The sequence below is a fragment of the Pseudonaja textilis genome, chromosome 4 (genome assembly GCF_049901715.1).
Source record: "Pseudonaja textilis isolate UNSWEBS1 chromosome 4, rPseTex1.2, whole genome shotgun sequence".
In the NCBI taxonomy this organism is placed as follows: domain Eukaryota; kingdom Metazoa; phylum Chordata; class Lepidosauria; order Squamata; family Elapidae; genus Pseudonaja; species Pseudonaja textilis.
Window position 1 is genome coordinate 41,844,821 of NC_141993.1, and position 22,862 is coordinate 41,867,682.

General features: G+C 34.8%; 1 protein-coding gene across 1 annotated transcript in view; it reads right to left on the reverse strand.

The window, feature by feature from the left end:
* Positions 1 to 1,003: 1,003 nt before the first annotated feature.
* Positions 1,004 to 22,862, reverse strand: part of NHLRC2 (NHL repeat containing 2) — a 37,832-nt gene continuing 15,973 nt past the window's right edge. The window contains exons 6-11 of the mRNA XM_026704809.2: positions 17,085 to 17,178; positions 16,103 to 16,334; positions 12,877 to 12,999; positions 9,628 to 9,837; positions 5,007 to 5,232; positions 1,004 to 4,413 (exon numbers count right to left, since the gene is read on the reverse strand). Coding sequence (XP_026560594.1) covers positions 4,157 to 4,413; positions 5,007 to 5,232; positions 9,628 to 9,837; positions 12,877 to 12,999; positions 16,103 to 16,334; positions 17,085 to 17,178 — 1,142 coding nt within the window. The 3' untranslated portion in view covers positions 1,004 to 4,156. The remainder of the gene's footprint in view (positions 4,414 to 5,006; positions 5,233 to 9,627; positions 9,838 to 12,876; positions 13,000 to 16,102; positions 16,335 to 17,084; positions 17,179 to 22,862) is intronic.

Consider the following 22,862-nt stretch of genomic DNA (forward strand, 5'->3'; position numbering starts at 1 on the left):
ATGATTAAGAAATGCCAACACTGAAGAAAATGTGTTGTTGTTTAAATAGTGTCCTTCATTCAAATCTATTGTAATAGGTTTGTCTTTCATATTTACCTTGACATTGCCAGATCTACTTTTTATTTCAAATTTGTTTTAAAGGAAGTTTTTTTTTGCAGATGTATTCTAAATGTAGGGTATCAAAATACAAAACACGTGGATATTTCTCCATAGATTTCTAAATCCAGTCTACATCACCCAGAGATCTTCACCAAAACAAAACTCATACAATCTAATTGTTTTTCCTAAGGCCATCCAGTATCTGTGTGGGCATGCTATGATTTAGGCTTCCAAGTATAGCTTGAAATTGAATGCATCTCTTCAAAATTGAAGTAACTATCTGTGTTCACTGAATTAGGACTACAATCCTTGACATTTAGTAGACATTTCTGGTTAAGAATGCTTAACAGTGAAAAATAAATTGGATTGATGCCAAATTTGCAATGTAAAAGTTTAAAAATGGAAAGAGTTTATTGCCACACATTTGTTAATATAACATACCATGGTACCATTGTCTGGAACAAACTGGACTATTTGATATAGGAATAGGTCCTGCAAGATGCGAAGAGCACTCCTCATCCACAAAATAATCAAAGGTGCAATCTCAGTTCAAATCAAGGTCATGTCAATAGTTAGGAAGAACTGTAGAAGCCTCTGGAAAGATTTCCTGCAGTGATTTTTCAGAAGAACTCAGATATACAGTGGGATTATGATGCAGAACTAAAGAATCTAAATGTGTTGGATAAAGTGGAAGCCTCATGTGGCAAGCAAAAATAAAGTATACTAAATGAAATGGAATAAAGTAAGTTAAGAAAAAGGATAACGTCCACAGAAACCAAGGAGCTCCATGAACAAATGTTTGATCTGTGTGAAGGAATTCATACCTACTGATTTTTTTTATCCACAAGGAAGGTTTCTTTAGAAAATTTAGAATGAGTTTTGCACAGATGCACAACTCATATATATAAATCACAGAAAGCATGTTTATCTTGATTTACAAAGACAACCATTTTTAAACAAACGTATAAAAATAGAATGAAGATCTAAGTTTAGATAAATAGGATACGTATTTGAATAAAATATCACCAAAAATGTGAAGTAAGAGATATCAAAGGCAACTGAGCAAAATTTGATTATCTTTCATGAAGTTAGAAAAGAGCTGTTATTTAAAAGGAAGGGTAATAACAGAGCTCCACAACAAACTGTACAAAAAGGATATAATGGGAGTATGTATGAAATAATATCTATTATCTGCACTGGGTAAAATTATAGACGCTCACAGGCTAAATCATATTTCCAGTAGAATGACCATGGAGTTTGTGAAAACTGAAAGCTTTTCTATGAACACAAATGTTTACTGAATAATTATCTTATATAAAGGAACATACACTTTGATCTGCCTACAGATTATTATCAAAAATTCATTGCTATAGTTCCAGCAAGTCCTTTTTGAGGCCAAGCATAGAACTCATATGCAATGGATATTTTTAATCCAATATATGCTTTTCTTCTGCACTGATAGTTAACCTGAAAAATCAGGGAAGCTACAGAGTTTTCAGTAAAAACTAACACTAATTTAAACCAGAATTTGAAGTAGTAGAGGTTCATGTAAAATTCTCTTCTCTAGATATGAGGAAGGGAAAAGGGAGAAACATACCTGGGGTAAAAAGATCATTATGAGAATTGCCAGTAACAGTTTTATAAATTATCTTATAATTTAGAAACAAGTGAATCTGAAATATTTAAAGAAAGCTAAACTATTGAAATCAACATGCATCCAGTTTAAATACACTAACCTACTGGACAAAGACTATATTTTACAAGTGAAACAATTATGTATCATACCTGATCCAAATACTTACGTTTATTCAGTTTTATAAAGTGAAGAATGATAATCTATGCTATGAGATTAGCATCTCATAGAATGATTTATAGTGACAAATTGTAGTTTTTCCTTTGCTTTCACATTATGCCCAATTTATTAACTTCTAATCCTGACATAACAAGAACACTGAAAGAAACCACTTCAACACTATATGGTATTTGAATACGTGTTTAAAGTTTTCTCATCTTGGACCTAAACCTATTATCCTATATTATCCTGTCCTGATAAAGCAAATAGGATAAAATCATGAAGCATTTAGAAGGCTTCCAAGCCGCTTTGTCAGTGTCTAAATACAGATGTTATAACAGTAAGATATATAGTGTATGAAATCAAATATAAAATCTAAGTTTAACTTTTAAAGGTTATCAAGCAGTAACTTCCATTTTGCTTAACTGCCAGTGAAACTTTTAAAAATGAATTTATAACATAGGTTAAATCAACATCTTTACTCTCAGTCTGGTGGGAATAGAGAAAGTCTATTAATTTCCTGACCTAAAAGAGTGGTTCTATTATTTTACTTCTATGTAAAATAAAAAAAAATTTTTTTAAAAATCAGTGATTGAAAATGTATGAGTAAGTTTCTGGTTTTTATCTAAGATGGCATTAAAAATAATGTAAAACATATTATTTGAAGAGGTGCTATTGATTCCAAGTATTATTCTACTGGTTTTTTTCTCTTTGACTGCATAAAAAACCTATAAGGGGAATAAACTTTTCATAAAGCAAAGAATAACACCATGCCTGCTATTTTTTATCACACACAATTGCACTTTTAAGAGTTCTTACAAATAGTTTGCATGATAGGACAGATTGCTAGTGAAGTATTAAATTCTATACAATGTTGACAATTGTATTATTTTTGGAATGTAATATGTTTTGTATCTTTTCTTTATGAGAGTAAATATTATTTAAAACTTGTACTATACCATATCCCATACTATACCATACCCTACAGTACCCTCCCACTACACTCCCCCGTACTAGTGTGTCTTTCAAAACAAGCCTTGACAAGCAGTAAGAAATTATAATGTAGAATTGTTTTTAAAAAACCTAATTATTTCAACCTTTTAATCGTTTAGATTTTATTTAAAATATTGTTTTTAGCTATAAATATCAATTCACTTAGCTTTTGCATAGAAATTACTCTGTATAAGTCATTAGCAAATATATGTAGAATGTGTGGTTTAAATGTCATTATTTTTTAAAAAAACTTAAGTTTATGTTAAAAACTATTTTTCACTGCATATTTTACTTGTCATTATTTTGCTTTTATTTGAAACAAAAAGCTGAAGACTTATTTATAAAACCTATAAGGCCATCTTTCTTATATATAAAAATCCTAGCAACTAACCAACTCTCACCACCATGTAGTCAAACACACTGCTGCAACATTCATAAACTTACATTTGCTGGCTCACTTCTATCCTAGCCAAAAGTCTGAGTGAAGAGCTAGGTCTTCAAAGCCCTTCAGAAGTTAAAGGGTGGGACCCTTCAAATCTCAAGGGACAGGCTGTTCTAAAGGGTCAGGGCAGCTACCGTCTCTTAAAAGTCCCACCAGAGGTAATATTTAAGAAAAGGGACAGACAAACCATGTTATCTGATCTGGTAGGATGAACAGAAACCTTGAGGTGGTCCTACAGCCATTTAAGGCTGGAAAGTAGTAATCAACATTGAATTGCACCCAGAAAACAACAAGAAGTTAGTACAGCTTGTGCAGCAATGGTAAAACATAGGCAAAGCTCAAGCACACACTGCTGCATGCTGGACCAGTTGTAACTTCTGGGTGATCTTCAAAGGTAGGTCCATATAGAGCACACTGCAGTAATCCAACAGACAGGTGATTAAGGCATGAGTGACAGTGAGCAAGGCCTCCTGGTCCAGAACACATGTGATGACAAATGTTTATATAACACAGGGAAAAAAATCAAACAAATGTGAATTTCCAACATTAAGACTGTGCTCTGAAGATAGAAATTGATCTTTTCTATGTTTAGATTTTTTCCCCCCACAGTGATTCCAACTCTTTAGTATTTATTGCTTATACAATAAGTTAACAAGGTACTAAGATTTAGATAGTTTCATGATTTCTCACATTCCATTTATGCAAATATAAGTTTTTGCAAGGTTTGCTTTAAGTTCATACATGTAATAACACATATAGTATTGCATTGGTAAAAATTAGGCAATAGTAAATATGCCTATAAATGTTTTTCTGCTTTGCTGTGCTTAAAATTAAAATGTGTATGTGAGCTCAATTGGAGCTATACTTTTTTGGTTTACATTTGCTATATGGAAAGGCTGGTTGAATGAGATTCCTTTCATCATGCAGGCATTACTGTCTTTGCTACAGTAATAGAGGCACACATTGATTGACAATAAAGCATCAGCTGACAGGCAGTTAGTGGGTAGCTGAAATGGGATTATAGGCTGTTCAAATATGTCTGCAATTGTCCCAGATCTATGAGGATCACAAAGTAGCCATTCATGACCTAGAAAAGAAAATGTAGTCTATTACAATTTGATGAGTTCATCTAATCATAAAACATTATTATTAAGGTTTGTACTAAAACAACTATGGAGGAGCTAGTGGAAGACTTTCAACAAAACAGAATCTGATTAATGCAGGAATAAACTACAATTTGAAGTATATAATTATTCAAGTGGTTCAAAGTTTTATAAAAATGTATATGTAAATTAAAAAACTCGGTATTTACATACAGGTCATTTAAAAAAAAAATTAATCCTTTTCAGTTACCCTAAAAGCAGCCTCCTTCTGAATGCAATAAACGTTTCATTAGTTCAATCAGCTTCATTTTTTCCCAATTGACTAAAAGATTGTAATTAAATGTAGGTTACATAAATTGTTATAATAAAATGTTGTGGGCTGTACATTCTATTTAAAATTGATGTTACAAAGTCAGGAATAGGTTTAAATGAAAATTCTGTAAGATAATAAGGATATATCTATCCGTAAGGTTTTTATTTTTTTTTAAACCAGGCCTCTACCACCTAAGTATTTGGATAACAGAGCAGCAGAAATTTAGCATTTATCTCCTATAAACAGGAACATGGACTCTTTTACCTTCTGCAGTAAAAAACCAGGAGCTAGGTGCTTCTTCAGTCAGTTTGGCATTTGGAGGCAAGTTGAGCATCAGCACGAACTGAAGAGCTTGGCCTGGACTTACAGTCAATGAAGGTAGCTGTAATTGTGAAGCCGATTTAGGGAGCCTTGGTAGTTCTGCTTTATCAGTCATTTTAATACTCCCTCTAGTTATAGTGTCTACTGTATCAATGTGTAGAAGGGGAAGCTATCAAAGCAATAGAAAACATGTTAATTTTTCAGATATACTTTCATATTCTAAAGTTTGAAAAAACAAATGTCATTATCATGCTGATTCAGATGGGATTTTAAGAGCAAGTATTGCAAATTGAATTACTGACAACCTCAGCAAAGACCAAGGGAATGATGCATGGGCAGGTTTCTTGGAACCTTTCTAGATAAGGAAAGGATGAGATATCACACACATGTGGTCCAGGCGGCTGCTCCTCATGGGGCAATGCAGGACAGTGGTGATGGCTGTGATCTGGAATGTTCTCTATGTTCATTATGATGATACATTTTAGACCCTTGTTAATAAGTCTCCACGTTTACTGTATTTACCGACTATAGAGCGCATCGGAATATACGCCACACCCACTAAATTTTAAAAGAAAAAATATTTTTACATATATTAGCCGTACCAGACTATAAGACGCAGATATATACGTTGTGAAATGAGATATTTACATAGAAAGAGAATACTCTTCGCATGCAGCCAGACATCTCCAACGTCTCACCATTGATTCATTAACGCCAAGCTTACATGCAGCAGCTCTATTTCCTTCCTGGATAGACAGATCGATTCTTTCAACTTAAAAGCTGCATCATATGCTTTTCTTCGTGTACTTTCCATGATGAGGGTATGAAAAATATTTTGGGTTTGTGCGTGTCATGCTGCTTGCGTCGAGTGCGCCAAAAACTATCAGTAGCGACTTCTTCTTTGCATTGACCTCTTGTGTCTGTCACGTTTTTGCACCTCCTGATGGCAGTTAGCGAAGAAAAATCTATAGATATGCCGCATTGTTGTACAAGCCGCAGGGTTCAAAGCGTGGGAAAAAAGTAGCGGCTTATAGTCCGGTAAATACGGTATTCTATTCTATTCTATTCTATTCTATTCTATTCTATTCTATTCTATATATTTGTCAATTGCTTACAAGATAATAGGTATAAGTAAAAAAATAGTTATGAATACATGGATACATATAAGAAAAATAAAATTAAAAAAACAATAGGACAGGGATGTTAGGCATGTTGGTGCACTTATGCACGCCCCCTACAGACCTCTTAGGAAAAGGGTGAGGTCAATAGTAGACAGTCTAAGGTTAAAGTTTTTGGGGTTTGGGGAAAAAACCACAGAGTCAGGTAGAGTATTCCAGACACTGACCACTCTGTTGCTGAAGTCGTATTTCCTGCAATCAAGTTTGGTGCAATTAACTGTGAGTTTGTAGCTATTGTTTGCTCTAGTGTTGTTATGGTTGAAGCTGAAGTATTCATTCACAGGTAGGACACTGCAGTGTATGATTTTATATACCATACTTAGATTGGACCAAAGGCCGCGTAGTTCTAGGTTTGCTAGGTTTAGAATTTCGAGTTTGGTGGTATAAGGTATTCTGCAACGAGTAGAGGAGTGGAGAACTCTTGTGAAATATTTCTGGACTTTCTCAACTGTGTTAATATCAGATACGTAATGTGGGTTCCAGACTGATGTGCTGTATTCAGGATTGGTCTAGCAAATGTTTTATATGCTCTAGTTAGTAGTGTAATATTACCAGAAAAAAGCTACGTAAGATTAGGTTAACAACTCTTAATGCCTTTTTGTCTATGCAGTGGGCTCTAGCACTTAGGTCATTTGAGATGAGTACTCCAAGATCCTTGACAGAGTTTGGATCATCAACAAGGTCTTGACTATTCAGCCTGTATTTTATTTTCTGATTATTATTTTTTTGCCAATATGTAGGACAGAGCATTTATTTGTTGAGATTTGAAGTTGCCATTTGTTTGACCATTCTGATACACAGTGAAGGTCTTTTTGAAGGGTAGCAGTATTGTCAGTATTGTCCTCACTTCCTGAGGGCCTCCTTAGTATGAATGTTGGAAGAAAGCTTTCCCCCTTTTCCCCCTCATTTTTAATCAATATATATTTGTATTGAATAAAATGTACTGTTTATGTTGTGTAATATAAAATTTTATTATGTATTCATTTAAGTTTTTATTGTAAATTGCCTCAAGGTGCTTTGAAATACCTTAAGCAAATTACATTTTAAAAATCGATTTCAATGCATTAAATTCAGTGCTACTTACTTTGGATTATATGAATAGAAATTGTAGTGTTATATGTATTAAGTTTCTATCATTGGATAATGTATATCCAACTCCTTTTGAACAGGTGGGACTGAGGCCTTTTACTGTCACTTGGATTAGTTTCTTCAGTTCTTGTAAAACAGAAATTAAATCAAGCATAAACATTCCCTTTTTGTGGGAAGGAGAACAAACCCACTACAGACACAATGGAATTATATTCAACATTAGATGCCTAATATTTGATGGGATGCAGAAGAAACTCCCTATTGAAAAGAAGTATGCCTGGAATTAGACTGTTAATTTGTTTTAGTAAACACTATGATTATTCCTTCTATTTTTACAAGTTCAAGTTTCAAAATTGTCTGAATAATAACTGGATAAAAACATATAAAAGTAAAACAATTTATTAATGGTTAGCAAGCAATCCATTCAGTCAGGAAATAAAAGATTATGCTTTATAGAAGATGTTTTGTATATTAGTATTAAGGAGACTTTCTAGACTCCGGCATACCTTATACATAGTTTTTCAATGCATTTGTCTTTTTGTTTCAAGTCAAACAAAAGAGTTGATAAATGCTACATTTCTTGGCAGTTTTGACTTCCAATTTTCCAATTTAAATAACCTAATGAATATATTTTGGCAGTTTTATATGATAAATTGTAAAAAATATAAGATAAATGTTTGATTTAAAAAAATATCTTTAGTTTACTGAGGAAGCAGCAGACATCCTTTTATTAATGCTATAACAAATACTTTCTTTTAAATAATTTTGCAATATGTGAACCAAGATCTGAAGACAAAGTATAGAATTAATTGTACTACTACTTTTGAAGTAAAAGGAATAAAAGTGTTTTCTCACACTATCTTAAAATATCCTTTAAAATTATTTTTACATACATACACAACATATACTTTCTTCAATAATATATGTATCTATATAAACTTTTCCATTCATTCAAAGGCATAAAGGAAAATCTGATCTCTTCAGGACATAACACCAATCTTCCCAATCTGATCTTTTCGTTGTTGATGTTGCAGATATAGATACAAGATAGGCAATACTTGATCTGTGGGAATATTTATAAAAAGGACCTGAGTGTGCTGGTAAACCACAGATTAAGCATCTGCCAAAACAGCCACAATCTTGACCTATATCTGCAGAGATATAAGTGTTAGATCATAAGAGTGATTGTTACACTCAGTGCTGCACTGATCAGACTGCACTAGAATATTATGTTCCATTTTGGGCTAAGAATGTGAGAGAGAGAGCTTGGCTGTTCCATCACTGGATGTTTTCAGATAGATTGGAAAGCCATTTGTTTGAGATAGTGTGAGAATTCCTGCCTGGCAAATATTAGGACTAGAAGATATCCAGGAGTCTTTCCAACACTATGAGTCTATGATAAAACAGAGTATGATATTGAAGCTTCTAATTTCACATGATAAATAAAAAATATTTTATATGATTTTTTAAGTCTTTTATAAATCATATGTGTTATTTTATGACACTTTAATGCATAACTATTTGTTTATGAATTTATTATATTGACAGTTTTATTGTCTCGCTTGAGTACAATAAATGAAATAATGTTGTTCAGGATAATGAAATACTTCGTTTCTAAATGCCATGAAAGGTGGTTTCCATGACATGGCCAAAGCTACAGAAGCAGCACTGTAGAATATTCTTTGAGGTACATTGGGAATAGGCAGGATTGTAATCCTTTCTGAACATCGTACAAGCAAGTCTTAGAGTAGTATCGATAATATGAATTGAAAGAGTATCTGCTGGATAACATCTTCTGCCCCATCCCTTCTCACTCTTTTCCTAATAAGTCTATTTCTGTTGCAGAGGTTCTTAATTTAGTAGAGTACAGGCTGATATTTTAAAAAATCCAAATATTTACTTCATTTGCATTCAAATGATTCAATAATATGGGCCTTATTTCCAGTTTATGGGGAAATGAACCGAAGGAACATGTGGTTCTTAAGCTCAAATGAGCAAGATGAGATTAAATAATATCTCCAATATCTATGTCAAAATAAGTTCTGAAAGCAGAGGTTTTTCTATTTCAACTTATTCTAATGGCACTAGTGTCCTTTCTAACCTCTTAAAACAGATGGAACATTTATTTTAAGCTTAACAGGATATCCTTAACACAAAAGCAATTCTGTTTGCCAGGCCATTATAAAACACTGCAATAATGCATGTATAATGCAATCCAGGTATTAGAATTAAATTTAGCTCTAATAATTTATTTTCAAATAGAAAATTCTATCCGTATTTTTTATATAGTAACTTACCAGTGAAACAGTACGGGTTTCTAAATCTATCACTTTAATTTGATGGTTGTTGGTATCTGCAATATAAAGGAACTGTCCTCCATCTTCAACACATAGCCCTCCTGGTTCATTAAAAGTTGATGTGGTAATGCTGGAACCAATTATGTTGCTTGCTTCTCCTGTACCTGCTAAAGTGGCACAATTCTTCATTTTGGGATCTACAAATTTAATCTAGAACAAAACAAACAAGACATTGTAGAACATAAAGTAATATTATACTATTTTTGGATTTTAATATGAATGTCCTTATAAATCATAGTTCTATCCATATTTAAAATGACTACAAAGAGATTATATTTTTAGGTTGATCTAGAAATTTACAAAATATTTTTAAAAAACATATAGGAACAAAGATTGACTAATATCAAAATAATTACTAATGGCAACCCAGTGATATTAGCCTTTGTAGTGCTTCATAACTCAAATTAATAATAGTTCCCACTTTTTTGTACATGCATAACCACCACACTATTCTCTTTTCAGGTGAGTAACTTTATAATGTACATAAAAATAGTAAAAAGTAATAAATAAAACAAATTAAAGACACAGAACAATAAAAAAATAAAAGAAAATCTAAACCCAGTTTTCACCAGCAATATTCATTATCTTCTTTAACATATTTCTGTTCTCGAAACAATGCTAGTTTCTACATTCGTGCACTAATTCATACATTGCTTCAGTATTTTACTTTTAAAATATTGTTATTTATGATTTAGGTTCTACTTTAAATATCCTGCTATATGAACTTACTATACTATAGTAAATGTCATTTGCACTCTTACTGGTATCTTAGAAATTGTTTAGAGCAGGGGTTGCCAACCTTTTGGACCTTAGGGACCACCAAACTCATAATTTTAAATCCCGCGGACCACTAATATGAATTTTGACTGACGATTTGCTGACATTGGTGGGAAAGTTGGTCCCATATTCCAGAGCTGCAGTAGTCACAGGACTGCCCCTTTGGTCATCCTGGAACAGCTGCTCCTCCACCTGAGTGCATTGGCCTGCCATGAATTGTAAGAGCTGCTCCAGGATGACCAAAGGACCAGTCTTGTGACTACTGCAGCTCTGGAATATGGGATTGACTTTTCCACCAATGTCAGCAAGCCATCCTGGGGCAGATTTCCCTCCCCCACCATTGGTCTTACCTTCTAGTTCCAGCTCGCGTGGCTCTACTCAAGGTAAGGTTTGCACTCGGCCAAAGGGTGAGGGCCAGCGGGTGGCGGGCCATGTGGGTTGAAGAGGAGTTATGTTCCTGCACAGTCTGGATTAATTGCTTTGGGGAAGTGCTTTGGGGGTGACATTTCTTTGAGCACCACCAAAATTTTCTCGTGGACCACCAGTGGTCCCCGACTCACCAGTTGGCGACCACTGGTTTGGAGTTCACAGTTTTTATTGTCCTTTTGCTTTCTTTCCTATCTTATGGCCTTCTATGCTTTGTCCTTTTTTTTTTTTTTTTGTGAAACTGGTTGTTTTATTTGAGATCAGTGATTGTAGTAAAGATTATCACTCAATCAACCAATCAATCATATATTCTTTTGTTTTTTAAACTTCTCAATTGATACGTTGAGAAGATATTCTTTAATGATATTTAGGATTGGCCATGGGAGATGGGGACAAAGAGATGCTACCTAGGAAACCATCAGGTAAGAGAGTGCACAGTCCACAGCTGGACAATGGAGGGCAAGAGGCTCATTTTTCTTGTGCGGTAAAGGAAGATCTGTACTTTCAGGCTTGTAGGATTCTGTTAATGTGGCCTTACAAGAAAATAGAATTAGCTTATCAAGTTGTGTTTCCCGTCTGGTCTACCTGGTAAGGCTCATATAACCCTCTCTTTTTAAGGATTCCATCAATTCTGTTGAACAATAGCTTTGTCAGTCTTGCCCTTCCTCTTGACTATCATTTTTCTGTTATATAGATTAGGTTTTGAGATTCCAATAAAGGAGAATATTTGTAGCTCAGGGATGAAATGAAGGGTCCCAGGATTTCTCTGAGTTTGGATTTTTTTTCTTGCAGACATTTCAGTACCCAAATTAGATAACATTATTAGTCCTAAGTTGATGGGTTTTACCTAGTTTGGGTAATGAAATGTTTGTTAGAAAAGAACTAAGACCAGTAGCTCTAAGGATCCCTCAGTTTTGAGATTGTATCACATCAGTTTTAACATGTTCCTTTGCCTGAAATCTCATTTCTATGTTCAATCCACATTAATTCAGCATCTATACATTAATGATCTTATCTCTTCTTATTTTACTACACACGTTTCTTAAGTAACCCAGTCCCATTGCATTTAGCATTTATTTATTCTTATACCAACTCTCACTTCTGTATAATAAAGCAGGAAGAACATTCTTAGGTACAATCTTTCTTCTTATTTTTATCAACATTAATTTTCTTTGACAGATCATATTATCCCCTTCTTTTCTAACATTATTTCAACATCTTAAAGTATCTCCATCCATTTCCATATATTTAATAACATTTTACCAAGGAACACAAATTCATCAACCTGCTGTAATGTTTATGGGTTAGATTCATAAACGTGACTAGTATAACATTTACAAAGCAGGGATTAAATCATAAAGTAATGGAGACTTTAACCTCTAAGAGTAGGAGCTAGGTTTAGGAGGCTAGATTTTTGCAAGTCAGAAACTTTGGCTATTTCAACAATCAACAGCTGCCAAGATTCAAGGCTGCAGGAAAGGCGGGAAAGAGAAACACAGATGTTAACCACTGGGCTACAAGAACAGTCTCCTTCTGAAGCTGACAGAAGATAATCAACTGTTTATCGTCATTTCATCCTAGTATGCAATTAAAAGTCTTGTCTAGCTATGAATGTGCTGTGGATCTGGCTAGGCTTTTAGTAAGTTGAATCATGGGAGTCTGACACTAACCTTTTTTCAGTTTGTTGGGTAAAAAAAAAAAAGAAAGAAATATTTTTATCATTTTGACTCCATGTTTAGTACTCTTTACCTGTTATTCATCAATTGTCAGAATTCATTTGTTTGATTTCAATCTAAGAAACTTTCCTGAGGTACTATATACAAATTGAAAACTTGCCTGAAATATTATTTCAAATATGAAATATAAAAAGGAACTGCAATAATACATGCAAATATACAAAGATACCATTGTATTCTGCAATACAAAGTTTTGTATTACTGAATAATAAACTAGATTTTCTAGTGAAAATGAAGTGTGCAAAATCACCTTATGATTATAGGAATCTGCAACATAAAGGAGGCTTCTTTTCTTGTCCCAAGCTACTCCTAGTGGGTGCTGTAGTTTTGCATTCATCCCAGCTCCATCAACATCACCAAAAGCAAATAAATTCTTAAAAAAATATTTGGGAAGTACTGTAATTATTATTAAATTACAATTTTAATCAAACTTAGTAATAATCAGTGTGACTTGTTAAAACATTAACTTGAATTAAAAGTAGACTCATAAAAAACATTTTTTTCTTGACAATAAATGATAATTTGGCATTAATCTCAGAACTAACCTACATATATCTATTGGGTTATCGCTCTAACTATCGCTCTAACGTCATTATAGTTGTGCTTTTAAAGTTGTAGCAACGTTTCGGCAGAATCTCATCTGCCATCATCAGGCTTCTGTATTGTGTTCGTCTGTGAGTCAGACTTTCACAGTTGTTTCAGTTTTAAATTTGGGGCTAGCCTACTGCTGTGCCAGAATGGTTTTTTCTTCATCCTGATTGGTTGGGAGTCTTGGTCTGTGTTTATTGGTCTTGGAGTTTGCTTTGTTCTGCTTGATTGGTGTTTCTAATATCTTTTGTCTGTTTTGTAGCTTTGTTTGTCTTGATTGGCTGGCAACATTGTGTTTCCTGTATTAAGAGGCTTTTAGTGCGGCTTGGCTCTGAGTAAACGGACGGCTATCATTTATTAGGAAGCTAGGTTTCATCTGGGTGCCTGGTTGGGGTGTGTTTGAGCTGGAGGTATCAGGGGAAATCTGTTTGTGCCCAGGTGTTTGGCTGGCTTGTGGTGTGGAGATTTTTTTATTTGAGAGTGCAGGCTTCCAGATAATTGACAGTCTGGTGGAGTCATCTCTTCTGTTCATGCTTTCATATACAAAGGACAAAGATACAAGCAAATTGAAGGAGCCCCTATGGGATCACTACTGTCATCCGTCATTGCAAACCTGTTCATGGAAGAATTCGAATCCAGAGCCCTAGCCAATGCCACCCACAAACCCAAACTATGGTTAAGATACATCGATGACACATTTGTGATTTGGCCCCATGGAAAAGAAAACCTAAACAATTTCCTAACACACCTAAACAGCACACACCCCAAAATCAAATTCACCATAGAAACGGAAACAAATAACTACCATTCCTAGATGTACTAATCTACAAAAAAACAGATGACACACTAGGACACACCATATACCAGAAGAAAACACACACCAACCGCTAACTCAACACCCAATCCCACCACCACCCAGCACAGATAAACTCCGTGGCTAAAACACTAATTGCCAGAACCAAACGCCTGGCAGACAAGACACACATAAAGACTGAAGTATGCACCCTGACTAAAGTAATGACAGCCAATGGCTTTCCACAAAAGCAAAATCACCGGCTTGATCCACAAAAACACACTGAGACATAATGGAGACCTAGAAGATGAACAGACCTATGGAACAGCTGTCCTGCCCTACATAAGAGGTACTACAGACAAAATCAGTAAGATACTACACAGGCATCACATCAAGACTCCCTTCAAAACAGACAGAAAAATAGCAGCCATCTTTAGAAACCCCAAAGATAAAATTGACCTAGAAAACCAAGGCATATACGAAGTCCCCTGTGCATCATGCCCGGCCACATACATTGGTCAGACCAATAGAAGAATAAGTACCCGCCTGGATGAACACAAAAATGCAGTCAAAAAGCTGGAACACACTTCCTCACTAGTCCAACACATGGAAGCCACAGGTCATAGCATCAACTTCAATGGCACCAAAACCCTAGCCACTATAGAAAACCCCAGCTACAGAATTATCAGACAAGCCATAGAGATTGAAAAAAGACCTGAAAGCATGAATAGAAGAGATGACTCCACCAGACTGTCAATTATCTGGAAGCCTGCACTCTCAAAAAAAAAAATTCCACACCACAAGCCAGGCAAACAGCTGGCACAAACAGACTCCCCAATACCTCCAGCTCAAACACAACTCCAACCAGGCACCCAGATGAAATCTAGCTTCCTAATAAATGATAGCTGTCCGTTTACTCGGAGTCAAGCCATACTAAAAGCCTCCAATACAGGAAACACAATGTTGCCAGCCAATCAAGACAAACAAAGCTACAAAACAGACAGAAGATATTAGAAACACCAATCAAGCAGAACACAGCAAGCTCCAAGACCAATAAACACAGAACAAGACTCCCAACCAATCAGGATGAAGAAAAAACCATTCTGGCATAGCGTTATTGTCATTTTCCTGTATACACAATGACACACATTAAAATAAAATTCCTATGATCTACGCTCTCTCTCTCTCTCTCTCTCTCTCTCTCTCTCTCTCTCTCTCTCCACACATATACATACACATACACACACACACACACACACACACATATATATATATATATACGCACACACATACATATATTTAGATATATCATCAGGCTTCTGTATTTGGCTAGCACCAAATTTAAAACAGAAACGGCTCTGAAAGCCTGACTCACAGACGAACACAATACAGAAGCCTGATAATGGCAGATAAGATTCTGCCGAAACGTTGCTACAACTTTAAAAGCACAACTATAATGACATGGGAAAATACCCGAACAGAGCTGAATACCATACATATAAATATTCGCAAAAACTTGTTTTTATCTGTTATGAATTGCCCAGAATCACTTAAAGATGGGCAGCTAATAAAATAAAATAAAATAAAATCTCAAAAAAATAATGAGATTGTTTTTTCTTCTGAATTAGTAAATTATGCAGACTAGTCCTAGCCATTTTTTGATTAACCTTTTTAAAAAACTTATGTCTGCCTTCTTTTCAAAATATTAATGGCTATTTTAAAATATTTCGATTAAAGGATGTGAATGGCAAAATTCAACTTTTTGTTAATCACTAATAAGAGAAGATTGTTTATTATTTAATATTGGAACTATTTTTTGCTAAAACAATATTGGAAAACAAATCTTCATTGTCCCTTCTGGTTTCACAGCAGATATATCTGCTTGCTGGCATGAATCTAAAGATTATTAGCAGACTAATTCAACTGTACTGAAAGTTAATCTTTTTTAAATGATCTCAATTAACTATTGTATTAAATAACAAATAAAATGTGACCAACTGGCATTTAAAATAAGCTTTTATCCATAGGGATCAGAGATTTTCTGATCTGGCTGTGTAGGATCAATGGAAAACAGAGAAATACAGATTTAGATTACCATTGGATCTCTCTCGCCTCCTACAAGGAGTTTCACACTGCCATCTTTTAGATAAATTGTTCGCACAGTACTACTCTCACTGTCTGCAACAAAAAGGCAATTCCATGGATCTTCAGCAGCAACAGAGAGACCAGAAGGTTGAGCAAAGCCTGCTTTGTGGGGATATGCATTGTTTCGGTTCTCTTCATTCCCACTTCCAGCAAATCGAAGACAAGTTCCTTTCTTCAAATCACTTTTAAAAAAGGATAGGAGTGAGATTTACATAGGCTCTACACGCACTTGAACCTACAATTTATACAACAAGTTACATTCAACGTGTTTGATGCTATGAACAAAAACAAGCTTTCTTTTCCATATTTTTTAAACTATGAAATAATTCAAAAAGTATTTTATGCAATGTTCAGTGATATAATACAGACAGAGAGGGAGTCTGAGATTTCTATATTGTATGTAACACTTGCTAATCTTTTTAAAAGTTATTTCTTTTATAACTTATTTTTCTCCAAGAACTCAATTAGCTTACAAGATAGATTTAGTTCATTTTACCTCCACAATAGCAACCCTTTCCTAGCAACCTTAATCAAGAAGATAACTTGATTACAGCAATGATAAATGTACTGTTGGAAGATTTGACGGGGCAAGTCAGGGTAGATCATCCAGGATAAGGTCCATCTATATGGTCATTAAGAATTGACATCAATTTGTCAGTGCATCATCATCAATGAATCAACATTGCTTTAATAAAAACAGAACGTGCCCATTCAAATCCTGCTTATTCCAAATAGTTTGCATTTCTTTCTGAATAGTTGGATAAACTAAACCTAGACTGAGAAGGTATGTATAACAATATTTAGTAGTGCAATCAGATTATCATCACCTATTCCTAGACGAAATGGATAGCAAACAAGTCTAATAAATAAATACTGTAAACAAATAATATGATCATAGGATGATGGTAAGCCAGTCTAATATTCTGACTTACCTTCCTTTAGGTAGTTTTCCACATTCCAACATAAGTGCCCAGATTTGATGTATGCCTGCCATGGCAATCCAAAGAACACCATCTTCGTGAGTTGCTGAAACAATAAGAACACATGAGTAAAAGTGACAATAAATGACCTTTTGGTAGCAAATTGCTTCATTCCTTATATAACAATAACTTCAAATTGCTCTGTAGACATGTTTTCATTCTGCATTTGGATAATTAAAATGCTCAATATATATAATTCTATTTTTATAATACTGTACAAAATTTATCCCCACCAGCAGTTGTGCCTGTGTTTTGCAATTTAAAGTAGTCTAGGATTTAAATACTTGCCACGTGCTTATGAAACAGGTGAATTCTAAGTATATGCAAAAAATAAAATCCAGAACAAAAAATGCCATTAAACATTTACCATTTCCTAAAATGGGAAATGTTTGTAATAATTGTGCAACTAATGATACATCAGCGGTGAGTATTGTGGGATGGAAGCTCATTAACAATTTCAATTGATATGAAAACTAGCAAAGGAGTAATATTAATTCTAACTATGAATAGAAATATTTTGTGGCACTGGACTGCTTAACACTGTAGCAGTTAACAGTAATATTTAATTGTGCTTATTGTTGTTCTAAGACTCTAATTCAGCAAAGGCTTCTATACTACAATATTAAAAATATTTTTGGTAACTTCTACCTCTTTGATTCAGAATTTTGTGGTAATCTCAGAAAAAAGAGTCGCTTTGAACCCTGAGATGAACAACAAATAAATTCGATACAAATCATCATCATCATCATTAAACATCAACATCTGCCAGGTCCTGACTTACTAGATAGATAAAAACGTGAAATCCAAACTAAACATCTGGCTCAATGTACAACAAAGAACAACATCATAAATTAACACTTGGGCAGTGCCTGTAATATAATACTCAGCTGGGATAATTGATTGGACTCAGCTAGAACTTGATAACCTGGATTGAAAGACAAGAAAACTAATGGCAATGCACCATGCTCTGCATCCAAAATGTGATGTTGATCGATTGTACTTGCCAAGATCTCAGGGTGGCAGAATTCTCTTACAGGTAAAAACAAACTGTGGAAGAGGAAATACATGGCTTAAATGACTACTTTAAAAAAAGAAAAAGAACCTCTGCTGAAGGAGATGAACAAGGGAAAACTCTTGAAACAAGACTGAAAGCAGAATATCGAAAGGAAATAATTGAGCATTGGGTTTTTAACTGGAAAAAGAAGTCTATGCGTAGTCAATACCTGAACATCATTGAATGAAAGGTAGATAGAAAGCTAAAATGGAGCTTGAGATTAGGTGTGCTGAAGAAAGAAACTGAAGGCTTCATTTTGGTTGCCTAAGAACATAACTTGTGGACCAATTCCATGAAAGTAAAAATTCAAAATGTCAGCAACAACAGCAAATGTTGCTTATGCAATGAAAAAGATGAAATAGTGTATCACCTTATCAGTGGCTGTAGCACAGTCTCGCAGCCTGATTATCTACATAGTCATGATAGAGCTGTCAAAATTATACATTGGAAGCTGTGGATTGAATGTAGCAAAAATGACTGGAAACACCAAATTGACAGTCAAGATCCTATGGGACTGTCAGATCCAAACATCTGGCCCACAATACCATGACATCACTATTGTGGAAAAGAAAAAAGTCTGATTCATTGGTATTGCAATACCATATGATGCACGAATTGAAGAGAAACACCTAAAAAAATTATCAAAATATCGTGATTTGCAAATTGAAATTGAGTGACTATGGAGAAAGAAATGAATGGTTGTTCCAACAGTAATAGGAGCACTTGGAGCAATACCCAAAGGGCTGCCTAGATAGATGGAAATTTTGAACTTATTAGGCCTGAATATTCTGACTTTGCAAAAAAACATCCTACATGGAACTGCTATATACTCAGACACTACCAATAGCTCTTAGGTCCTTGGTTAGAACTTTTTATTTTATTGAATTGAATTGAAGATTAAATCTTAAAAAATAATACAAGAGTTGGCAAAGAGAGATAGAAAAGAATTTAAAAATTAGAAAACATTGATTTAATATAGTAGTCTAATCCTAATACTAATGTCATTGCAAAGGTTACCCAAATCATAAGCGCTAGTGATGTCTTACAAAGGCATATATTGTGTATCATTAGATTATACCATATACTTTCTTGCATTACTCAATCCAGTAAGAAGGTCATGAGAAGGACTATTTAGACTTTCCACACTTTCCAAATCAGAGTTAAAGATCAACAGTCCTCTGCTGTTTCTCCTGTATTTCAGAACACTTTGCCCCCAGAGGTTTTTGAAGGCCCTTCCCTCTAGGCATTTTATAAAGCTGTTAAAACACAATTCCATCATGCTTTTAACTACTACAAATAGTTCTCAATTTATGGCCATAGTTGGGACCAGAACTTCTATAGCTAAACAATGCAGTTGTTAAGTGAGTCATTCTTGATTTTACCTTTTTGCCATAGTCATTAAGTGATTATCCATGGTCATTACTTGAATCACATAGTTAAGTGAACCAGGCTTCTTCCATTGACTTGCTTGTTGGAAGGTCACAAATTGTGACATTAGGATGCTGCAACAATCATAAATATTTCCTAGTTGCCAAATGTCAAAAAATTGATCACGTGACAATGCTGTGATAGTTATTGTAAGGACCAGTCATCTTTTTCAGTGCTGTTGTAACTTTGAATATCATTAAACAAATGATTACTGAGCACAGTTGCCATCTTGAGGATTTCTATAATTCTAGGTCTTTTTTTTTATGCAGAAATCTTTGCGGTCGTGCAGTATATTTCAGCAACTTAAATATCTGATTATATCTTATCAATTTAAGAATTCCAAAAAGATAAAAATGAGCTTTGATCAGAAATGGCATATTCTATTAAGGTGGCCAAGTTTGTGATTTTAAAATCAGAATGAAGTATATTTCTAAGCAGAAAGCTATTTCTTAGAAATATAATTTCCTATTTGCTTTTCCCATGTGATGAGTTCAGGCAAAGGAAAGGGAAGAAATCATTTTAATTTCTTTTGTGGAAGTAGCCTTAATTTCCAAAGGCTGTGTTGTCCAATAAAAGCAACAAGATCAGGGGTATGGATGGAAAATGATACTGTATTGACGCAACACCATTGTGTGCGTGACTTGAATCTTTTAAGAGCTGATGGGTTTCCCTTGTTCGCCCTAAATTATTATAGAGGAAATATGTATTAATTATATAATACCACACACATGAGCTTCTAAATTTCCTTTTGGAATTTATTTACACTGTACAATTAATAGCTCTGAGAAACCTTTGTGACCTCAGTGCTTCCCAAGGGATTCATCATTTCCTGAAAAATAATAATTCTTTTTCTGGGAAAATATTTGAATACACTTAATAGATATAATAAGTGAACAGTATAAAAGTAGAGCGCATTCTGGTGGACACTATTATGAATTGGTACTTGGTCTTATAACCAAATATTGTAACAAAAAGTTCTTATTATGATACAAATATTGGGGATTTCCAAGTCATCCCTGGTAAATTTTTGTCATGAACAAAATGTCATTTGTCATTCCTTAAAAATAAAACAAAATACATGAACTAATCAATAATAAAATAATAACAAGGTGATTTAAACATAAACGCCATTATCATCCAATCAACCCTCTAAAATACCACATATTATGACCCAAAGCCCAAGGAAAGAACCAGATCCTGACAGACTTTCTGAAACCTATCAGAAAGGACAGGGCCAACTTTGTGGCAAGAACAAAGTTGTTCATAAGAACTAGCATTGAAAAGGCATTCCTTCTGGAAAGATCTGGAATACACCTATTCTGTCAAATTTTATGGACAGGCAGATACCATAGGGAGAAGGCAATCCTGTAAAGTCAGCAGTCACCAACCAGTGGTCCACAGCCCACTGGTGGTTTGCAGAGAAATGTCACCCCAGAGCACCCCCCAAAGCAATTAATTCACTGAGCAGGAACACAAGGCTGTGCCGCCCACATGGCCCGCTCTTCCCACCTACTTACTCCTTACCTGGCAAACATGCCTGCTAAATTGCTATTTTTCCTTTTTCCGGCATCAGCTTTTCTGTTGTGCCGGGAGATTTAGATTAGCTAGAAAGCAGGAAATCATTGGATTTCTTGCTTTCTAGCTATTCTTTAGATCTTTGGCTTAAGCAGAGCCAAACCTTCCTTAGGACCGAAGCAGTGCAGACTAGCTAGCTGATGGCAGAAACACAAATCTCTAAGTGAATCTATGATTCAATCTGCCTGCCTGCTCTGCCTGCTTTTGGATAAAAGTTGCTTTTTTTAATAAAAAAATTCATTATTTACATACATGGTGTGTTGTGAATTAATTTTGTGAGTTTGCTTGCAAGCAAATTTTATGTGACAGGCTCAGGTAGCCAATCTCACAGATCTCTGAATGAATCTGGTTCTGTGAGCAACTCAATCCACCTGCATGCTTGGTGTGATTTTGGGTAAAAGTTGCTCTTTTTTTATAAAAAATTCAATATTTATATAAATATTTATAATATTTACATACAAGCCATGCACAGCCAGTCACATTACCACCAAGCCACACCCACAAATTAGGCCACGCCCACAGAACCGGTAGTTAAGAAATTTGAATCCCACCCTTGCCTCTGTGTGTGTGTGTGTGTGTGTGTGTGTGTGTGTGTGTGTGAGAGAGAGAGAGAGAGAGAGAGAGAAGGAGGGAGAAAGAGGGAGGGAGGGAGGGAGAGAGGTTAGATCAGATCTCTCTCTTTCTCTCTCTCTCTCCCTCCTTCTCCTACCAACGTCAGCAAGCCACCATCAGTCAAAATTCATATTAGTGGTTCCCGGAATTTAAAATTATGAGTTTAGTGGTCTCTGAGGTACAAAATGTTGGTGACCCCTGCTGTAAGTAACCCAATTGTGCGCCATGTAGGGCTTTAAAGATGATATATAGTATCTTGAATTGCACTCAGAAGCCAATTGAGAGATCATGTGAATTCCTCAATTAACAATCATCTGGTCCTGAGGTTACAACAGTATAGGATCGCTGGGATTGCAATTGCTACTTAATGCAGTCGTATGATGTCGCATTTTACGAATGCATCGCTTAGCAATAGAAATTAGACTCCCAATTGCCATCATAACCTGAGAATTACCTTGAGTAGCTATGCCACAGTTTTTGTTTAGAAAAGTTCAAATACAAATAGAATGAAATGGTACCGTCAGAGAAGAAAAAAGAAATATTGCAACTGAATTCCTCAGAGTGTTCAAAGAAACTGGCAATGTGAGTATGTTCCTTTCATAAATACTACTGCATAATAAAGGAAGTAGGAAACCGCTGTATTTTTAAAAATCCTTTATGATAATACACAAAATGTATTATCATAGCTTAAACTGAAATGAGCTTTCCTTAAAGACATGGGCCAATGGCTGTTCTAAAACCACTATTATCTGCAATAATATTAATGTATTATCTGTGGTTAAGGCATTGGTTAGAATCTGGGAGACTATGAGTTTAGGCACAAAACCAGTTGTGTGACTTGGGCCAATCACTTTTTCTCAGTCCTAAGAAGAAGCAAACCATTTGTGAAAAACCTTGCCAAGAACAGACAGCAAGAACTGAATATTACTGAACAGGAAAAAATGTGGAATATATTGGTCCATTGGCCAATGTTGGTTGCTAGAAATCTTTCTTTTTAAAATAATATCAATAAAGTTGGCAAACATTGACCCAAGATATATCTATATTAAACTCCTTAATGA